At 42.2% G+C, this 21,819-nt stretch overlaps 1 protein-coding gene across 2 annotated transcripts; it reads right to left on the reverse strand.

The window, feature by feature from the left end:
• Window positions 1–7,392: 7,392 nt before the first annotated feature.
• Window positions 7,393–16,850, reverse strand: LOC112251154 (plasminogen activator inhibitor 1 RNA-binding protein-like). Of its 2 annotated transcripts, none has more exons than XM_024421939.2 (9): window positions 16,488–16,850; window positions 14,893–15,088; window positions 11,667–11,810; window positions 11,229–11,297; window positions 10,966–11,040; window positions 10,633–10,804; window positions 10,472–10,531; window positions 9,231–9,470; window positions 7,393–9,071 (listed from the first exon to the last, which is right to left on the reverse strand). In XM_024421939.2, exons 1-9 carry the CDS (start codon window positions 16,741–16,743, stop codon window positions 9,012–9,014), a joined length of 1,272 nt encoding a protein of 423 aa, XP_024277707.1. In that variant the 5' UTR covers window positions 16,744–16,850; the 3' UTR covers window positions 7,393–9,011. The 2 variants fall into 2 exon arrangements, with proteins under 2 accessions (XP_024277707.1, XP_024277706.1); XM_024421938.2 differs by having other exon boundaries at window positions 11,229–11,300.
• Window positions 16,851–21,819: the final 4,969 nt, after the last annotated feature.

The raw sequence follows: 21,819 nt of genomic DNA on the forward strand, positions 1-21,819 counted from the left end.
GACCAATGCCCATGATTTTGGAATGAGATATTCGACGAGCAGGTGCCCATATACTTTTGGCAATGTAGTGTATATCCTCATCATTGACAAGTAATTGCAGCTTTCAGGCTTTAACAACAGTATCTTCAACTCATGGCACAGCAGAGAGATCAGATTTATTCATGATCTATACTCAAACAATGTTCTTTATGTCTTTTACACACATCTAAGCTACATTTGGTATCCCGCAAAAATTACTATTATTGTTTCTTGCAAGTTGAACTCTATATTTTGAGAGACATTACCTCCAGATGCGTCAATGAGCGGTCCAGCTGATAAATGTTTCCCCAATTCACAGACTCAAAGCGTTTTATCTACTATTTGTGAGTCAATTCATACTTGGGATAAACACAATATAGATAATGTAGTAAGAATATTGGAGGGACCTTGAGATGGATTATGACGAGGAATGGGCAGCATGTATCTTTCTACTCATGCAACACCACATTCTGCTGTTCCAGTACAACATTTTACACAGACAACATAGAACCCTATACGTTCTTAATAAGTTTGACCCTCAAAGACCCCCAAAGTGTTTAAATTGCAAAACAGGAAGTGGCACATACAGTTGAAGTCGGAAGTTTACATACACCTTAGTCAAATACATTTAAACTCAGTTTTTTACAATTCCTGACATTTAATCATAGTAAAAATTCCCTGTTTTAGATCAGTTAGGATCACCACTTGATTTTAAGAATGTGAAATGTCAGAATAATAGAGAATTATTTAGTTCAGCTTTATTTATTTAATCACATTCCCAGTGGGTCAGAAGATTACATACACTCAATTAGTATTTGGTAGCATTGCCTTTAAATAGTTTAACTTGGGTCAAACGTTTCAGGTAGCGTTCCACAAGCTTCCCACAATAAGTTGGGTGAATTCCTCCTGACAGAGCTGGTGTAACTGAGTCAGGTTTGTAGGCCTCATTGCTCGCACACGCCTTTTCAGTTCTGCTTACATATTTTCTATAGGATTGAGGTCAGGGCTTTGTGATGGTCACTCCAATACCTTGACTTTGTTGACCTTAAGACATTTTACCACAACTTTGGAAGTATGCTTGGGGTCATTGTCCATTTGGAAGACCCATTTGTGACTAAGCTTTAACTTCCTGACTGATACACCCACATATTTCCCCTTCCTCATGATGCCATCTATTTTGTGAAGTGCACCAGTCCCTACTGCAGCAAAGCACCCCCACAACATGATGCTGCCACACCCTTGCTTCACGGTTGGGTTGGTGTTCTTCGGCTTGCAAGCCTCCCCCTTTTTCCTCCAAACACAACAATGGTCACTATGGCCAAACAGTCCTATTTTTGTTTCATCAGACCAGAGGACATTTCTCCAAAAAGTACAATCTTTGTCCCCATGTGCAGTTGCAAACCAAACTTTTGATGGCGGTTTTGGAGCAGTGGCTTCTTCCTTGCTGAGCGGCCTTTCAGGTTATGTCGATACAGGACTCGTTTTACTGTGGATATAGATACTTTTGTATCCGTTTCCTCCAGCATCTTCGCAAGGTCCTTTGCTGTTGTTCTGGGAGTGATTTGCACTTTTCACACAAAAGTATGTTCATCTCTAGGAGACAGAACGCGTCTCCTTCCAGAGCGGTATGACGGCTGCGTGGTTCCATGGTGTTTATACTTGCATACTATTGTTTGTACAGATGATCGTGGTACCTTCAGGCATTTGGAAATTGCTCCCAAGGATGAACCAGACTTGTGGAGGTCTACAATTTCATTTCTAAGGTCTTGGCTGATTTCTTTTAATTTCCCCACGATGTCAAGCAAAAAGGTACTGAGTTTGAAGGTAGGCCTTGAAATACATCCACAGGTACACCTCCGATTGACTCAAATGATGTCAATTAGCCAATCATTAGCTTCTAAAACCATGATATAATTTTCTGGAATTTTCCAAGCTGTTTAAAGGCAGTCAACTTCATGTATGTAAACTTTTGCCCCACTGGAATTGTGATAATGAATTATAAGTGATATAATCTGTCTGAAAACAATTGTTGGAAAAATTACTTGTGTCATGCACAAAGTAGATTGTGCATGACCTACTTGCCAAAACTATAGTTTGTTAACAAGAAATTTGTGGAGTGGTTTGTAAAACGAGTTTTAATAACTCCAACCTACGTGTATGTAAACTTCCAGCTTCAACTGTACAGTTCCAGTCAAAAGTTTGGACACACTCATTCAAGGCTTTTTCTTTATTTTTAAAATTATTTTCTACTTTGTAAAATAAAAGTGGTAACATCAAACTATGAACTAACACATATGGAATCATGTCGTAACCAAAAAAGGGTTAAATCTATATATATTTAAATTTTATATTTTCCAAAGTTGCCACCCTTTGCCTTGATGACAGCTTTGAACATGCTTGCCATTCTCTCAACCAGCTTCATAGGTCACCTGGAATGCTTTTCCAACCGTCCTGAAGGAGTTCCCATATATGCGGAGCACTTGTTGGCTGCTTTCCCTTCACTCTGCGGTCCAACTCATCCCATACCATCTCAATTTGGTTGAGGTCAGGTGATTGTGGAGGGCAGGTCATCTGATGCAGCACTCCATCCCTCTCTTTCTTGGTCAAATAGCCCTTACACAGCCTGGATGTGTGTTTTAGGTCATTATCCTATTATAAAACAAATGATAGTCCCACCAAGCGCAAACCAGATGGGATGGTGTATCGCTGCAGAATGCTATGGTAGCCATGCTGGTTAAGTGTGCCTTGAATTCTAAATAATTCACAGACAGTGTCACCAGCAAAGCACCCCCACCTCTATGCTACACTGTGGGCAGCACACCAAAATGAGCAAATTTTACTCATCAGACCAAAAGACAGATTTCCACCGGTCTAAATGTCCATTGCTCGTGTTTGTTGACCCAAGCAAATCTCTCCTTGTTATTGGTGTCCTTTAGTAGTGGTTTCTTTGCAGCAATTCAACCATGAAGGCCTGATTCACGCAGTTTCCTCTGAACAGTTGATGTTGAGATGTGTCTGTTACTTGAACTCTGTGAAGCATTTATTTGGGCTGCAATCTGAGGTGCTGATTTCCGAGGCTGGTAACTCTAATGAACTTATCCTCTGCAGCAGAGGTAACTCTGGGTCTTCCTTTCCTGTGGCGGTCTTCATGAGAGCCAGTTTCATCATAGCGCTTGATGGTATTTGTGACTGCACTTGAAGAAACTTTAAAAGTTCTTGAAATTTTCCATATTGACCGCCCTGCATGTCTTAAAGTAATGATGGACTGTCGTTTCTCTTTGCTTATTTGAGCTGTTCTTGCCATGATATGGACTTGGTATTTGACCAAATAGGGCTAATCTTCTGTATACCACCTCTACCTTCTCACAAAATACCTGATTGGCTCAAACGCATTAAGGAAATAAATTCCACAAGTTAATGTTTAACGAGGCACACCTGTTAATTGAAATGCATTCCAGGTGACTACCTCTGTCCTTTGGTCTGATGAGTCCAATGAATGCTCTTCAGGAGGTTTTCATCAAGGATCTCTCTGTACTTTGCTATGTTATTCTTTCCCTCCATCTGAACTAGTCTCTCAGTGCCTCCCACAGCATGATGCTGCCATGCTTCACCGTAGGAATGTTATTGGCCAGTTAATGGGCTGTGTCTGGTTTCCTCCAGACGTGACACTTGTCATTCAGGCCAAAGAGTTCAATCTTGATTTCATCAGGCCATACAATCTTGTTTCTCAAAGCCTGAGAGTCATTTAAGTGCATTTTGGCAAACTCCAAGCAGGCTGTCATGTGCCTTTTACTAAGGAGTGGCTTCCATCTGACCACTCTACCATAAAGGCCTAATTGGTGGAGTGCTGCAGAGATGGGAAAATCTTCCAGAAGGACAACCATCTTCACAGAGGATATTCTGGAGCTCTGTCAGAGGTCACCGGGTTCTTTGTCAACTTCCAACCAAGGCCCTTCTCCCCCAATAGCGCAGTTTGTCTGGGCGGCCACTTCTAGGAAAAGTATCGGTGGTTCCAAACTTCTTCCATTTAAGAGTGATGGAGGCCACTGTGTTCTTGGGGACCTTCATGTTGCAGAAACATTTTGGTACCCTTGCCCAGTTCTGTGCCTCAACATAATCCTGTTTTGGAGCTCTAAGGACAATTCCTTACACCTCATGGCTTGGTTTTTACTTGGACATGCACTGTCAATCAATCACATTTATTTATAAAGCCCTTCTTACATCAACTGATGGCACAAAGTGCGGTACAGAAACCCAGCCTAAAACCCCAAACAGCAAGCAATGCAGGAGTAGAAGCAAGGTGGCTAGGAAAAACTACCTAGAAAGGCCAGAACCTAGGAAGAAACAGAGAGGAACCAGGCTGAGGGGTGGCCAGTCCTCTTCTGGCTGTGCCGGGTGGTGATTATAACAGAACATGGCCAAGATGTTCAAAGATGACCAGCAGGGTCAAATAATATTAATAATCACAGTGGTTGTCAAGGGTGCAACAGGTCAGCACCTCAGGAGTAAATGTCAGTCAACTGTAGGACATCATATAAACAGGTGTGTGCCTTTCCAAATGATGTCCAATCAATTGAATTTACCACAGGTGGATTCCAATCAGGTTGTAGAAACATCAAGGATGATCAATAGAAACAGGATGCACCTGAGCTCAATTTCAAATATCATAGCAAAGGGTCTGAATAAATCAGCAATCATTTCTTTTAACCTGTTTTCACTTTGTCAGTATGGGATATTGTATGTAGATTGATGATGTAGATCCATTTTAGAATAAGGCTGTAATGTAACAAAATGTGGGAAAAGTTAAGGGGTCTGAATACTTTCCGAATGCATTGTACACGGTTTCTAGGGTTGCCCAACCAGATTCTGGTCATTAATCAAGAAACAAGGTTCTGAACCCTTTTAGACTGATTCTTTTAGAAAATGGAAACTTTTATTAGCAAGAACATGAATGCTATTTAATTGGATTAAGGACAAGCCACTAACGATTTCAGTGGTATGAGATTTTGCCTATGGAAAGACTTAGCGCTGTTGGATGAAAGGAAATGAAAACATTAATACAGAAGTGTGGCAGCCATAAAAGTAAGGACAGGAAGGGGAAACTGTGTTTTTTTGCCGATGTGGAAGCTTATTGCATGGTGAAATGTGAGCAGAAAGTTCGGCAACGATGTGGAAACTTCATTTGTATTATTTTCTTCTGTTTTTGTTATTATTATAGGTTACTTAGAACATTGTTTGACTATAGGCCTATGGTATATGATTATCATTGTTTCTTTCTATGTTGATGTAAAAAAATATATCCATGACTGATTCACCACTTGAACAAAGGCTTTTGTCTGATACCTATCAATAATATACATATACAGTAGCGACCCATCATACAGGGCTACAAAAATATATACAGTACCCATCTAAAGTTGGACACCTACACATTCAAGGGTTTTTCTAAATTTGTACTATTTTCTACATTGTAGAATAATAGTTAAGACATCAAAATGATGAAATAACATGGAATCATGCAGTAACCAAGTGTTAAATCAAAATAGATTTTATATTTGAGATTCTTCAAAGTAGCCACCCTTTGCCTTCATGACAGCTTTGCATTATCTCAACCAGCTTAAGGTAGTCACCTGGAATGCGTTTCAATTAACAGGTGTGCCTTGTTAAACTGTGGAATTCCGTAATGTGTTTGAGCCAGTCAGTTGTGTTGTGACAAGGTAGGGGTGGTATTCAGAAGGTAGGCCCATTTGTTAAAACACCAAGTCCATATTATGGCAAGAACAGCTCAAATAAGCTATTTGTTTCTTCAATGTAGTCACAAAACCTTCAAGCCCTATGATGAAACGGTCTCTCATGAGGACCGCCAAAGGAAAGGAAGACCCCTAATGCAGAGGATAAGTTCATTAGTTATAAGCCTCGGAAATCGGCACCTCACATTGCAGCCCAAATAAATGCTTCACAGTTCAAGTAACAGACACATCTCAACATCAACTGTTCAGATGAGACTGCGTGAATGAGGCCTTCATGGTCGAATTACTGCGCAGAAACCACTACCAAAGGACACCAATAAGAGACTCGCTTGGGCCAAGAAACACGAGCAATGTACATTAGACCGGTAGAAATCTGTCCTTTGGTCTGATGAGTCCAAATTTGAGATTTTTGGTTCCAACCACCATGTCTTTGTGAGACTCAGAGTAGATGAACGGATGATCTCCGCATTCGTGGTTCCCACCGTGAAGCATGGAGGTGATGGGGTGCTTTGCTGGTGACATTCAGTGATTTAGAATTCAAGGCACACTTAATCAGCATGGCTAGCACAGCGATACGCCATCCCATCTGCTTTGCACTTAGAGGGACAATCACTTGTTTATCAACAGGACAATGACCCAACACACCTACAGGCTGTATAAGGACTATTTTAACAGTGAGTGCTCGTCAGATGACCTGGCCTCCACAAATCACATGACCTCAACTCAAATGAGATGGTTTGGGATAAGTTGGACCGCAGAATGAAGGAAAAGCAGCCAACAAGTGCTCAGCATATGTGGGATCTCCTTCCAGGCTGTTGGAAAATAATTTCAGGTGAAGCTGGTTGAGAGAATGCCAAGAGTGTGCAAAGCTGTCATCAAGGCAAAGGGTGGCTATTGATGAATCTCAAATATATTTACCTGAACACTTTTTGGGGTACTAAATTAATCCATGTGTTATTTTATTGTTGAAGTCTTCAAAATTATTCTAAAATGTAGAAAATAGACCCTTTAAATGAGTAGGTGTGACCAAAATTGGACTGGTATTTTTTTATGTAACCATTGCTTAACTAGGCAAGTCAGTTAATAACATTCTTATTTACAATGATGGCCTAGGAACAGTGGGTTAACTGCCTTGTACAGTGGCAGAACAACACATTTTTATCTTGTCAGTTCGGGGATTCGATCTAGCAACCTTTCAGTTACTGGCCTCAACACTAACCACTAGGCAACCTGCTGTCCCGGTACTGTAGATCTCAAAAAGAAACATCTTAGCTTTCAATTCATACAGCCAAATTACACAGTTAGGGAGCTAAAACATCTGCTATCAGAATTAAGTGAATTGGCCCCATGTTTAATTTCTTAATTCCACTATACTCAGGAACCAGTGCACCACTAAACTAGCCTGGCTGACGCAACCCACGTGGTACACAGTGAGTCAGGACTTCCAGTTAGGTTTTAGGACTTCATTTTGTATCAGCCAAACTACCATAACACAGCAGTGGGACATAGATTTTCAGACTTCACCATGTCGGTGGCAAGCAACCAAATCACAAACTGGCTTCTTGTGTGTGTGTGTGATTCTGTATCGATACATGTGTCGGAATTTAAGTCAACAACGCAAAAATGAATCGACCTTCTTTATTTACCGACAGAGGTCTATAATAGCAGGGTTAGAGTTCACACAGATCTGTAGAGCACTTGGCTGATCCACACACACAACTGTATTTCTTTCAGAGCAATTACGCAGTAGTGCCGCAGTAGGGAACCAGAGGTAAAATCAAAATGGAGGATATTCAACTACCACAGGAAATACTGCAGGAGCAGGTTCACAATTGTATCAGTATACTGGGTCCCGTTCAGCAGGGTGCGATGTAGTGTTGCAGATAGAAATGCCACAAGTAGAGCTGACATGACTCCTTACTCTACATTTCAGAAGAGCACATCTGTTCTAATTAAGTATATTTATATTTTAACATTGCGTGACACGGTGCCCTGCTGAACACTGCCCTGGAGTGGAGTGTTTAAACAGTGCAAGGCCTGAAGGCTTCCAAATGACCAAGGCCACAGCTCAATAGTCTAAAATTGGCTTCCTCTTCTTTCCTTGGACCTGAACCAATATGTTAACTGTGTTTCCAGATCAGTATAGAGGAAACAAGGAGAGAAAGCCACTGTACACCATTGAGACACAGCCCAAGAGTGTGTAAATGAAACAGTACAATGGGACCTATCGATACAGCTCACTAGTCTAAAATTGGCTTCCTCTTCTTTACTTGGACCTGAACTAATATGTTAACTGTGTTTCCAGATCAGTATAGAGGAAACAAGGAGAGGAAGCCATGGTACACCAGAGAGACAGCCCAAGAGGGTGTACATTGTACTGAAACAGTACAGTGTTCACCTTTAGGAGCCACACGATCCAAAGATGTCAGTGATACATTTTAAATAATTGAAGTATTCCTTCCCCCTGCAAGTGATCTAGTGAGTCATTTGGAAACTTTTCTATACAAAATACCTTTTAATACACAAGTGAATTAGGCTCTACTCTAACAATTTGTTGGGTGTAGGTACAATCACTAGATCAACGATCAAGGCATGTCCTTATCTGCACCATCAGAAATACAATCTCACTCAGAGCTCTTACCATGAAAAAAAAGTTTACTTTTACAGGCCTACATCAGAGGTCTAGGCCTTACTTAAAAAAAAATTATAATACATAAAACCCCAGAACTAAAGCAGCCCTTAAAATCTCACTGAGTGATGATGCAGAAACTTCTTCAGAAATACCCAGTATGGTAAGAGCTAGTTGGCTTGGGTTCCATCCCTCCACAGCTATGGGACACCACAAGCTAAAATGATAACTCTTCTCATACCTTATATTTGGAAATGCATATTTTCAAGCAGCAATACAAAAAAACTATTCATGAAGAACGCATAATCTCTGAAAAAAATACCGTATGAAAACGTCCCTGCTACCTTGTTTCTAAGTACAAAACCTCCGGAAGTAGCAACAAGTCCTTTTCTTTTTTCTTTGTTTTTTTTCTTTTCCATATTCCCCCCCTCTTTTTTTCCAAAACAGGTAAAATTCAGTCCTCAGATGCGAGTGTCATGAGCGATGACGGTCATCTCCATCATACCATTTTTGCTGAAGGATTCAGAAACATGCGAGCCTCGTAGAGGGGCCTAGGGGTCTGCTTGGGGGGACTGCTAAGGGCTCCTGGGGGCCTATGGGGCAGCCGCTCCATTTTAGGCCAGGGCCGGGAAGGCCTCTGGATCATCCACATTGGGCACAATCACCCCGCTCGGCTGAGAGGAGGGTTAGAGGGTTGGGAAAACAAGAGGAAATGAGATTGATCAGACATACAGTGAAATGACCATGTATGTTGTACTTAATCCAAATTCCTTTTAATCTCAAATCCTTTCCACAGCAGCTGTAACAGACTAGTAGTAATTAGTATTCTTTACCTTGTCAGTGCGTCCTCCACGGGTCGGCCTGGTGGGGGCTCCACCATCACGCTCACGGGGCTCCCTGGGCTCACGCAACTCTCCACGGAACTCTCCTCTGCCCTCTCCACGCCCTCGGCTCCCCCTGCCGCCACGGGGCCCACCACGACCACGGCTGGGGCGTCCAAGGTCTCCAAAGTTTATCTCCAGCTGGGCTGTGATGTCATTGGCCGGCTTCCGGAAGTGGTGATCGTCCTCAGCCTGAGAGACCGAGGGAAGAAAGAGAACATCAATGACAGAACACATCTGAGCAACATTGTCATCTCATGGCACCGACAGACCAGTAGGATTGTTAAGCGTCTGCTGGTTTAAAAGTACTTAGTTGCAAACCAATTCTACATGTAGAAATAACAAAAATGACAGCCGTCAGTTGCCCACCGGTGGGTAGTCCCTAAAACCACCTAGCCGACAGCAAGCGGACAAATGGCCCCTTACTGTGCACACTGACAATTGTTCTGGCGAGTTCTGCATTAAAGGGATAGTGTAAGATGTTGACAATCAATCTTCTTTCTACTTAACCAGACTCAGATGAACTCATGGATACACTTTTAAAGTCACCGTGTGTAAAGTTTCAAATTGAGCGAACAAATGTTAACAATGAAGATGCCAAGGCCCAGCATGACTCGATCACCATTTATGATATTGTTTGGATGGATGACCATCTGTGGGCTATCACAGGGGTCAAGCACACCTTATCTGTGGCTTTCTCTAAGGCTGGATGTTCCCACAAAACCCTGGGAGAACAGACACTGTTGGAGGTGTGAAGACAGATTAAAATAATGTTACTGTGTCAATTAAATCAACAAATTTGGATTGTTTCAAGAGTTCATAAAGAACGGAGAATCATTTTTACATGTTTTATTGTACTGTAAGTGGTATAGATTTATTGTTACAGGGAGATTTAGTTATTTTGTTGCCGGATGGCAGTCAGTTCAGGCGGAGTGAAGCAGATGTGCGCTCATATCATTTAGATAAGAGTTGATGATTAGATCAAAGCATGTTAGCAGTTTCTGTGAACTTCAAGTCATTGCGCTAACGCTAGTTAGCAATAGCTTACAAAACAACCAACTTCCTTCCAAATGCTATCCATGAGTTCAGGGGGGTAGACAGAAAAAGAGCCAGAATTGCCAAAATATCACACTATCCCTTTAATTTTCATGGGGAGAGAGAGTGCGTGCACTTCTGTCAGATGTGATACTCACCTTAGGGGCAACTGCCTCAGCCTCCACCGCAGCTTCAATAAGAGCATCAGCTTTCTTCTCCTTTATTGGAGAGGGACAAAAACATAGTAGGTCATGTAAAAAAAAAAATTTTTTTTAAAAAGGAGGCCAAGTCAGTATTGTGGTTTTGACAGTCTACTCACGTCCTTGGACTTGTGCAGCACGTATCCTTTCTTCCACTGGCTGTCGGCTCCCTCGTTGGCCTTGCGGATGTTGAACTCCACCTTGGTTTTCTCCTTGTCCTGCTGGGCCTTCCATTCATCCAGAGTCATCTCCTTGGGTTCCACTTCCTTAGGTTCACCAACCTCGTTCTCCCTACAACACACAGCAGAAAACAGAACTGTCAGAACACACAACTGGCAGGAGAATATGAGAAATATGGTGGAGAACCCATCCAGACCGTGCTTTTAAATTCCTGAGAGGGAGAGAACACTGGGCAGAAGAGGGAGAAATGTAAGGCTCAGCCCTCAACTCACTTGTTCTCAGAGTCAGCAGGCCGAGGCTCCTCTCCCTCGGGGGTCTCCTCGGTCACGTTCGATTGGTCGTGCTCGCTGTGGAGAGGGAAAAAAAAACAAGTTTAGCTCTCATACATTGAGTATGTTGACAGGTGACCAGGACAGTATAGAGACCAGGGGTCTTGACAACTGAACAAGGTAACTCAACAACACTAGGTTTGCAGACAGCCATTGAGAAAGTCGAGAGAGAAAAAGTGTTGTGCTAGGTCGGCTGTGCTGCTCACCCCATCTCATCCTTGACGGTGCCCCAGTTGTGAGATCCACTTCCTCCACGTTTCTCCTCACCTTTCTGGCTGCTGAAACAACATGGGCTTTAGCGCACAGCTTCACATCAATAGTCTCTCCAGCAAAAACAGTCTATCACATTTTTTTTTTTTTTTTTTTAAACTAGTTCTTATACTTCAAACAAGTAGTTCTTATGCACCAGTTCTCCAGACAAAGATGAAGCCTAGTGCTGGACTACAAATTCATCTCAATGGATAATGACCCCAAAAATTATTTTTTGCCCTCAATCGGGACAACAACAAAAAATCTAGTTAGAATAGAGATTCTCCATTGAACATGCCATTTAGATCTGGAGTAGGAAATCGGCCTAATAATGAGATACGACTTATCCATCCCGGAGTTAATACATAATTCACAACATGACACAGAAGACGTACGATCGATCACTGCCGCTGTGTCTGTCGAATTCACGCTTTCCTCTGGCGTCAAAGCCGTCGCTCCTGCCCATGCCCCGGCCCCTGCCGCCACGGATACCACCTCGGCCACCTCCACGTCCTCTCATCTGCCTATCACCAATGGGCCTGGACAGACAAGGATACCAACCAATCAACAGGCTGCCTCACAGGAAGCTACAGTTGATGTGTATTCAGTGAGGTGAAACATTGTACATAGAAATGTAACGAATAGAGCAGACATCCCCAGGAACATACCCCAGTACATAAAGGAAGATATAACAAACATTAAGTGTTAGAATGAGGATCCCAAAACACAATGTGTGAAAAATAACCAATACTGTGAACAACACTGAAACAGTGTTATGCCATAGTCATACAGATCTTACCTTTCCTTAGGCACTGTTTGAATACTTTCAAAATGCACTCTTATTTCCATCCTTCCTTAGAGTAGAGTCCTGCAGGGATCAGTTTTTTGGAGCAGCATCCGCCCCGGCCACATAAATTCTGAGCCCCACCCAATATCAGGAAAGAGTTCTCTCTGCAACCCGACTCACCCAGATCGATAGATAGAATTGTTCCGTGAGCCGATCCGTTACCCCGCCATATAACATCAATATATTTAACTGTTTGTGACTCCAGAGTAGTAGGCATAATTATTTTTAATCCCCTTCCCTGCATGAATTAATTTGTCTGCATGTCTATTCAACATTTGGATAAACAGAAACCATACCATGAATTAAGAAAAATATATTTTCATTTTCACAATGCAACAAGTAACTCAAACCACTGAAAGAGCCTTCTAATTAGCCTTAACTGTGATGAAAGCCAATAGCTGTCCTAAAACAATACCTTTAGATTAAATATTGTTTACATTATCAAATAGTTTAGGCCTAATTAAACCATTCCCAGAACCAAATATAGGTTGCAAAAATAGGCTACATTTACTTAGTAGGCTTATCAAACTTAATAGTCACATTGGTTTACACGTTATATAGCCTATTCTCACGTGAGGAGAGGGAACATGATCTCTGCATGTGGACAAGTTAGAATTTTTTGGCACTACACAAATAAGGGACAGTTCCCAGCTCCACACACACTCAAAGCGTGCATGGCTGAAAGCCTTGTATGCCTTGTCTCAACCCAATAAGCTCCTGGGTTTAAAAAAAGCGTATTATCTTGATTTAAAATGTTTTCAGCCCACAATGTAATTGTTCTGAACCACGACCCGATCCACGTGTTGACAGAACGTTCATTTCACCCACAAGTTGTTATTTTTGCGGCTCACCAATAGGTAGCCATGGGTATCCGACCCGATGCAGGATTTTACCTTAAGAGAAATCACCGCTGAATTGTGAGTATATATATATATTAAAAAAACCTGGCTATTCATGATAGATCAGCAACTCTTTATACAACAGAAAAGGCGTATTTGAAATGCATCATAACAGGGTTTCATATGTTTACCGCCACTCTTTACATACACACCCTGCTGTGTGGTTACAGTTTAATAAGTGGCAAGGCAAAGGTGAAAAACCATCAGTGAAGGTGGCATGACTTTGTAACTTAACAGTAGAGTGGTGGTGGAGTGGAACCCATAATCAAGGTATGTTTGAGTTACCTCTGACAGCCTGAGGGGGAAAATTCCTGTCAAATAGAGAAGGGGGTCACTTTTGTTTACAATAAACGAAAATGTAAGTTTACATTTTTTAAGCGAGAACAATACTGTCTAACAGAAGGCCAGTGTGGGTTCTGTCATTTTTATCAATCATCAATAGAACCTCTAAAGCAGTAATTTGGACTGCCCATGAATTAAAATAAAATTATTACTCTGCCATCATGTCCCCTCCGTACTTGACATTTCCTAAAATGTTCTACAACTCACTGTCGCTAGAATCTGAATATCGCAAACAGAACTGGAGTTATAACCAGTTTTAGGAGGGTATGTCATTTAAGTTTGTGGGTTTTTCCCCGTTGCCCCTACTTCTCCCGAGCATTGAAGGTGCTGTGCCCAGTTGGGAGAAGAGTGGATGAGCGCAGGGAAGCGAACAATGCAGAATTATGTCATCCCCAATTGTCAGTGAAAAACAGGGCAGGCCATTCTACTGTATTTACCTACTATTTATAATCTCTAAATGATATGTCCCCTATATTAGTCCACCAAATCACACAGTCTTATCAGTCCACTCTGGCCTACTTGGAGTACACAGTGAAAGCGTGCGTAATGGACCAAGACGAATGGATGCACATGCTGCGTTAGCGTTGCTACAAAATCTGAATGAAAATGACTCCGATGGCGGGGAAGAAATTAAGCATGACATCTCTAATGATTATTCTTCTGGGCCTCAACCTGAACCTACACCCGAGGCTTAAGCGTAAAAAAGTCAGAACGGTGCACCCTGAGAAGGTGCCCGAGCCACCACCAAATGAAACTAAGACAGGAGAGGACAGCACCGTTCAGATAAAATAGGACTGTGACAACCTTAGCACAAAATGTCATCAGAGAGCAGACTCTACACCACAGGCAAAAAACAATATCAGCAACGTCTCGTTGTTCATGTGACACCATGTAAGCGCGAGCTAACAATTTACAATTTTGGACTGCTGTCATACTGAGAAAGTTAACATGCTATTATTGCTTTGTGACAATATTGAATATTTATCAAGCACACTTGGCACGTATGTTTAGGCTACTGATATATTTAGATGTTATTAAAACAAGTTGTTACCTTGTCCCAACACATAGGCCTTCTGTTTCATAGTTGTAACATAACTCCACGAATAAAATGGATTGAACACTTAAATTTGTGTTGCGTTTTTACATAGAGCATAAAACACTAAACTAATGAAAATGATATTGTGCTATAAAAAAAAACTTATTCTAATGCTATCGAAGACCTTCATAAACAACCAAATTATTACTTTTTGATAGCATATATGAAATGTATTAATTACAATGTTAGAATGTGGCAGTCAGAATTACTGCTCATTAGCTTGAGGGGGTCCTCCTCGAGGCCCAGCGGTTCTAGTGTTAAGGACTAATATCAGTTTGTGAAATCAGATGGGTTACTGCTTGGCTGCAACAAAGGGCTGCACCCACAGGGATCTGAGTCGTATTATTGTGGGGGTTAGTATCTCTTCCTTTCACTCCTTTTCAAAACACCCACATTTGGTGCCAACTGAACACAGCCTTGCTCTACCCAGAACTCACTTCTCCACAGAGAACTCGCCTCCCTCGGCTGGCTTATCTTCTCCGCCGGGGGGCCTCTCGAAACGGCGTGGCGGCCGCCGGTCTGTCCGGGGGGGTCTGTCTGTAGGGGGGCGGCCCTCGCCCTGGCCCTCACGGGGTGGACCCCCAGCGGGGCCCTGACCCTCACGTCTGGGACCCATCCTCCTGGGACCAGGTCCTGGAGTAGGACAGGACAGAGGAGAGTTAGTAATTGATCCCCCAATAAAACAAGTACAATACTCATTTCCTCCAAAGATTCTTTAGCTAAAATAACTCAAACAGGAATTTAATGGAGACTAACTACAGTTAGAACTTTTCTCAAGACCCAACTCCAAAAGAGAGCAGGACTGATGTGCTGGAGTGTAAGGGCACACTATTAAAATACGGAGAATTTAAAAAATATATAAACAGGTTGAGGTTGAGCTTTGTTGAGGTTGAGCTTTGTATTATCCACCATGCCAGTACACAGCAGATGAAAACATGCTCTGAGACTAGTCTGACAAGTCCCTCCCACTGTTGACCAAAATAGACTCCCACACCATGCACCACCAGCAGCTGAACGCACGTTGGTGCATGCACCTGTCTCTTCTCTTGGGGTTCCATTTTTTTTTTTACTTTGCTTTTGACTGCCGTAACTGGGCTGCTAACAAAATACAGGGGCCTCCTATTTTACATTAACCATGATAATGTATAGGCGAGTAACACTAGTTTACTCACGCAGACGTAAACGACAATGTAATTGTTTGGTCAATATATATCGCTTTCTCTAACCTTGTTCGTTTACCGAGTAGCAGAAAAAGCAGCCTCTTTATTTGAGACTAACACAAAACGCCCATATTCACAACCGCGCTACGCAAGATGACATCATTCCCTGCCTTGTCGAGAACAATGTGCGCCACTTAGCGAGTGACAGTTAGGTGACTGCCGCTGTTGCACAGTCCAAACCTGGGCCACGAGGTTGGTCACGACACGGGTTAATGCAACCAGGTAGCGAAAGACTAGTGAGCTACCTAGCTAGCCAATTCGTAGGTTAACTAGTTAGAAAACAATCCTCAATTTTAACCTAGCACGATTGCTTCACATGTGAAAGTTGGCTTACACCCCGGTGTGAATACACGGTTAGCTAGGTAAACAATTTATGTTGCAAAAAAATTAATTCGCCAATCGTGCATTTAACAAGTATGCACTAATCAAACACTGGTCAACAGGTAGTTGGTAGCAAGCTAGCAAAATACTTTGGCTAGCTAACGTTGGCTAATTAACTTGCGGCTAACAATCCTGGCTAAACAAGGCCAGAGGCGTTTTAATATTGGCAGCAAAACAAGTTCGCCTGCAAGTTCGTTTTCAGGGGGCACAATAATGTACCACACCTAGTTACACTGTCGTGACTTTTTTGTGTAACGACTGTGATAAGCGTTTCAACTTTAGTTGACAAAGGGAATCATGTCGACCTCATGGAGGCTTTGAAAGCATTGCTAGCTAAGTTAGCTAGCTAACTTAAAGTTAATACTTAACTATCCAGGGCGAATTGCGATTTTGCTGATCAAGAGGACAACTATTGCGGGAAACAGTCTTACCATCTTTCTTCAGAGTCACCGGTGCCAGAGGCTCATCTTTCTTATCTGCAGGGACGACCTTCCTGTCTTTCTGGGACTCCTTTTTCTGGAGCTTGGCAGCTTGCGCCGCGGTCTTAGCGGCACCAGGGACAGGAGCCTCCTTCTTCTTGTTCTCTGCCTCCTTCAACAGCTCGAACGGGTCCGACTCGTCGTCAAATAGTTGGTCGAATCGGTTAGCTATGGCGCAGCCGAAACCTTCTTGCATATGTCCGGGCATGATGGCGCCCCTTCAGCAGGATTTTCCTCCGATTCTACGAGGCTTGGTGCGAACACTTCGCTAGATGTTGCCACAAGATGGCTGGGGAAAGAACCTTCTTCTCTTCCGGCGTGATAGACATCCGGGACAAAAACTTTGGCGCCGGGTGGGGCGTGTAGTTCTTTGATGAGGGAGAGTGTCGGAAAAACATAAGGGGCGGCTCCCTCAAATAAACTACCATACCCACAACGAGGGACGAGTTAATCATTTAGTTTTTCTCCAGTTGACAAACATGAACGCTCATGCTATCTATCTGTTGTAGTTTTCAATTTGCATTCAAGCATTTACTTTGTATGAGGCTTGTATGGGAGATCTTTCCCACCCTTTCTATACTCTAAATCCACTGTATATACACACACACACACACACACACCTAATAGCCATATTCATTCTCAAATATTTTGCAACATTGTTGCTCCATAGAATGCCTCCACAGTTCTTTGCAATGTCAATTAGGCCTAGGCCTGACCAAGTCTGACTTACAAATCTAAAACACTGTTCTGGTAGTAACCTGAGACATCTCTATGCACAACTCAGAACAGTCAATATTTTGTGATCTTTTAAGTATCAGTATATGCTGGTTCGCTACACTTGCAATAACATCTGCTAACCATGTGTATATGACCAATACACTTTGATTTGATTTATAGGCCCTAGGGGCTATTGATAATTTCATTGGATATGGGTAGGAATACTGATCAGCAACTTACAGTGAGTGACACAGAAAGTGTGAGGGCCAGCTAGTATACGGACTCCTTTAGATGGGATGCTGCTAGCTAAAAGAGAACCAGGAGTCATGGTCAAACAGGAAAGGTCTGGAAAGATCATTTAAGGGCAGCAGATGGCAGCAATAGAGGAGTCAGAGGAGAAGAGCCAGCCAGCCACTGCCTAACAGATTTGTGTCTTATTATGTCTCTATCTTATTACAAAGAGGATTAATCAGGGTTCGAATTACTATTTGTAGCCTATGGAGGGTATAAACATTTTATTTGTGTGGAGTGGCCTCTGAAGTGCTGAGATTTGGGCCTGTATTTATCAAGTGTCTCAGAGTGCTGATCTAGGATCAGGTCATGTCCATAATAATCTGCTTCATTATAAAAGGCAACATTTATCATAAATCACCACTCCTACTCTAAGACACTTGGTTAATATGGACGCAGACCTAAATAGGTGTATTTTTCCTGCTCCTGCTAGGAGTGCATAAGGCTGATAACCTGATGACTCCTAAAAAATTAAGGTGAGAAATAATTATGTACAACGTTTCTACAGACAAGCTGTCTTCAACAGGGTATAATGACAAACACTGTGAGATGACTCATTTATATAGTGATAACCTCATAACTCCTACCTGATGTCTGTCAACATTATTATGTACATTGAGAGACATAGTCTAGCCATGTCTATAGTGGAGGAATCAACCAGACTCTGAGAAATGGTACAACTTTGACACCACAGATGAAAGGGGTTCGTTCCAGAGAGGGAAGCTCCATTTTACATCCAATTTTCCTGTCTGCCTAGCGCCCACCCTAGCCATGACTGGTTCTGTTAAAGGTTTGACCCATCCCAGGATGCTGTCATCTCTGAAATAAGAATATGATGAATCATGTTTTTGAGCCCTGATAGCAATTGCTCATGATCTCCACCGCTCTACAGACGGGACAGTAGTGACTGTCATTGTCATTGAGCTGCCAGGACATCACATCAGACTGCGCAGAGGGAATGCTCCTCCGAGGCTGGATCAAAGCCATTTACTACCTCTCCAAGTCATTTCTGGCGGGATATCAATGTTTGTCTGGATTTCTATAGCTCTCTATATCATTTTATAGCGGCGATTTATCTGCTTGCTTCAGCCTATTGTTGCTGGTGAGAGAGAGAAGTGTTTGTTTGGTGGAAAGTGTATGCACATTAATTACGCACAACACAATTCACATGAACGATGACATCTGCAGTTACGAAGGCGATGATCGAATCTTACGCTCTCATGGTCTTCGTCATGGGGTCGTTTTTCGTGTATTTCTGCGGCATGGTTTGGGCATTCTGCAACCCAAAACTCAGCGGTGTCGAGGAGGAGATGCTGACAGAGGCTCCGGCAGAGGACGACAGCTGCTGGGTGTGCGCCCAGCCACCCCCGGAGCAGATACACTACCACACATGTGCGCACCCCGGCGGGACACCACAGAGGACAGGGGACTGGATCACACAGACCACATATGTGAACTTTATGGGGGATAGTAGACCTACTGCTGACAGCCTCCTAACAATGGACCGCACGGGATTTGCATGTGGAGACAACAGTCAATCGTGGCGCAATTTGGATTGATTGACACTATGCATTTATTTAGACAGTGATGGCACGTCATGTGAATATTTCTGTTTTTGTGTAGTCTATGTTGTGAGTAAGCTATGTGCATATTTGCTTTTATTTCAATGTCTGGTGAAACCTTTTTGTTGATTGTTATCACAGCACTAAAAAAACAAGCAAGCCAGAGAAACAATTATGTGAAGTCGATCATGCATTTACAGTAGTAGGCCCTATATGCTGGTTAAAATGAACAAAATCATTACAGTTGGCGTAGGTCTACCACTTTGAATCCACAAAGTCATTCAGGGCATCAGTGGGGCAGACATCATTAATAAAAGTCATATGGTTTATTGAAATGTTATTACATTATTTGATACATTAAATAATACACATACTTTAAAATGTGTTTGTGACAATACATGCAATACAAATACAATACATTAGTAGCAGAAGCAATGAGTGACATGGTGGCAATCAAATTAGAATATAATACCAGCACTCATTGTCTTTGAGGCCTCCCAATGTAGAAAAATAAGGCAAACAGTATTCATCACTTCCATCAATGACATAGTGTCAATCAGATGATTTTTTTTTTATCGCCTCAGTCATCTGCAGCACAGGATAGGAGTGTCTGTCCATTAGATAGGAGTTCTCTCTTGTCCAGTGTTCCTTCATTCAGGCTATTGTGGAGTTGCTCTCATACCCTTCTTGTCCTCCTTCAGTTTCCTGTGCACTTTGTCTTCCAGTTGCAGTAGTTTATCATGCAAGGCATCTGACATGTCCCGTCAATATCCATCTGAGAAGGGAACAGAGAGGCGATCAGACACAGCAGGGGACTGATGCTAAACAACTAGCTGATACTGATAGTATGGTCTGGCAAATGGCTTTCTGGAGTGGATTTGACAAGGATAGAAACGCAAGTCATGACACCCAACAGATAGAACAATTACTTAATATTTATTCATTTGTACGGATGCAATGTTAATCTACAGTTACAATCCACCACTTCAAAATTATCTAACGAGTAATATAATCAGACAAATTAATATCAATACTTGCCAAGCTGATATGACTGAAATTGAGATCTTGCTTGGTTGGTAGATTGGTACTCAAAAATAGTTAGGCTGGTACTGTATTTAAAAAACAACAATAGAAATATGTGATGATCATGTCGCAGATTCAGATAACTTGAGGTTGTTGTGAAAACGGCTTACAACTTTTAATGTGTACAGTATCACACACTTGAATTGACTTGGGTTTGTATAGCTATAGCCTAGCTAGTTAGTTTGGATTAACTGGAAATCTGTTGTTTGTACAGCTATAGCCTAGCCAGTTATCCAGTCAATCCAAGCTAACTGGCTAGGCTATAGCTATACAAACCACAGATATCCAGTCATCGATTTCTGTGGTTTGTATAGCCTACCTTGTGAGGGTGTGTGTAGTTGTTTCCCGGGCTTGAGGTTAGACTTTGGTATTTAGCACAAGGATCCAGAATCAGGTTTTTGCATAAACAGCCAGAACTGCACAATTAAAAGAGGTATAGATGAATCAAACCCTTAAATCACAGCATTAAAATACAAACAGAGATGAGCGCTAATATTGTGTGCGATATAAATACAGAAAGGTCATCTGTATCAATAGTTCACTGTGAGAGGTAGAAGTGCTATTGGTGCTTGTACACACCAGTGAGGGCATGTTATGTGTGGTAAATTCCAGAGCCTCTGCTACATTTTGTGTGTGTGTGTGTGTGTGTGTGTACATACCAGAGCCTCCGCTCCATTTTTACTGAGTCAAGGTGAATATGTTGGTAAAGATTCTAATCTATCAAAATAAGCCTGAGAGATCAGACTCATCATCATGATGAAAGCAATACAGTGCATCCGGAAGTATTCAGACCCCCTCCCCTTTTCCCCATATTGTTACCTTAGAGCCTTATTCTTATTCTAAAATGGATGACATATTTTTCCCATCATCAATCTACACACAATACCCCATAATGACAAAGAGAAATCAGGCTTTTAGACATTTTGCAAATGTATATAAAAAAACAAACAGAAATACCTTATTTACATAACTATTCAGAACCTTTGCTATGAGACTCGAAATTAAGCTCAGGTGCATCCTTTTTCCATTGATCATCCTTGAGATGTTTCTACAACTTGATTGGAGTCCACCTGTGGTAAATTCAATTGATTAGATATGATTTGGAAATGCACACACCTGTCTATATAAGGTCCCTCAGTTGACAGTGCATGTCAGAGCAAAAACCAAGCCATCGAGCTCCGAGACAGGATTGTGTTGAACCACAGATCTGTGGAAGGGTACCAAAAAATTGCTGCAGCACTGAAGGTCCCCAAGAACACAGTGGCCTCCATCATTCTTAAATGGAAGAAGTTTGGAACCACCAAGACTGTTCTTAGAGCTGGCCACCAGGCCAAACTGAGCAATCGGGGGAGAAGGGCCTTGGTCAGGGAGGTGACCAAGAACCCGATGGTCACACTGACAGAGCTCCAGAATATCCTCTGTGGAGATGGGAGAACCTTCCAAAAGGACAACCATCTCTGCAGCACTCCACCAATCAGGCCTTTATGGTAGAGTGGCCAGAAGGAAGCCACTCCTCAGTAAAAGACACATGACAGCCCGCTTGGAGTTTGCCAAAAGGCACCTAAATGACTCTCAGACCATGAGAAACAAGATTGTCTGGTCTGATGAAACCAAGATTGAACTCTTTGGCC

Source organism: Oncorhynchus tshawytscha, linkage group LG05, assembly GCF_018296145.1.
Source record: "Oncorhynchus tshawytscha isolate Ot180627B linkage group LG05, Otsh_v2.0, whole genome shotgun sequence".
NCBI classification, from domain to species: Eukaryota; Metazoa; Chordata; class Actinopteri; order Salmoniformes; family Salmonidae; genus Oncorhynchus; species Oncorhynchus tshawytscha.

Bases quoted from the DNA above. Each gene is read 5' to 3' on its own strand.
- LOC112251154 (XM_024421938.2), bottom strand. From the start codon at position 16,743: ATGCCCGGACATATGCAAGAAGGTTTCGGCTGCGCCATAGCTAACCGA. The intron at 9,471-10,471 runs GTGAGTATCACA...TCGGTCTCTCAG, and splicing joins CTGAGGCAGTTGCCCCTAAG to GCTGAGGACGATCACCACTT. The intron at 9,072-9,230 runs GTAAAGAATACT...CCCTCCTCTCAG, and splicing joins GTGGAGGACGCACTGACAAG to CCGAGCGGGGTGATTGTGCC.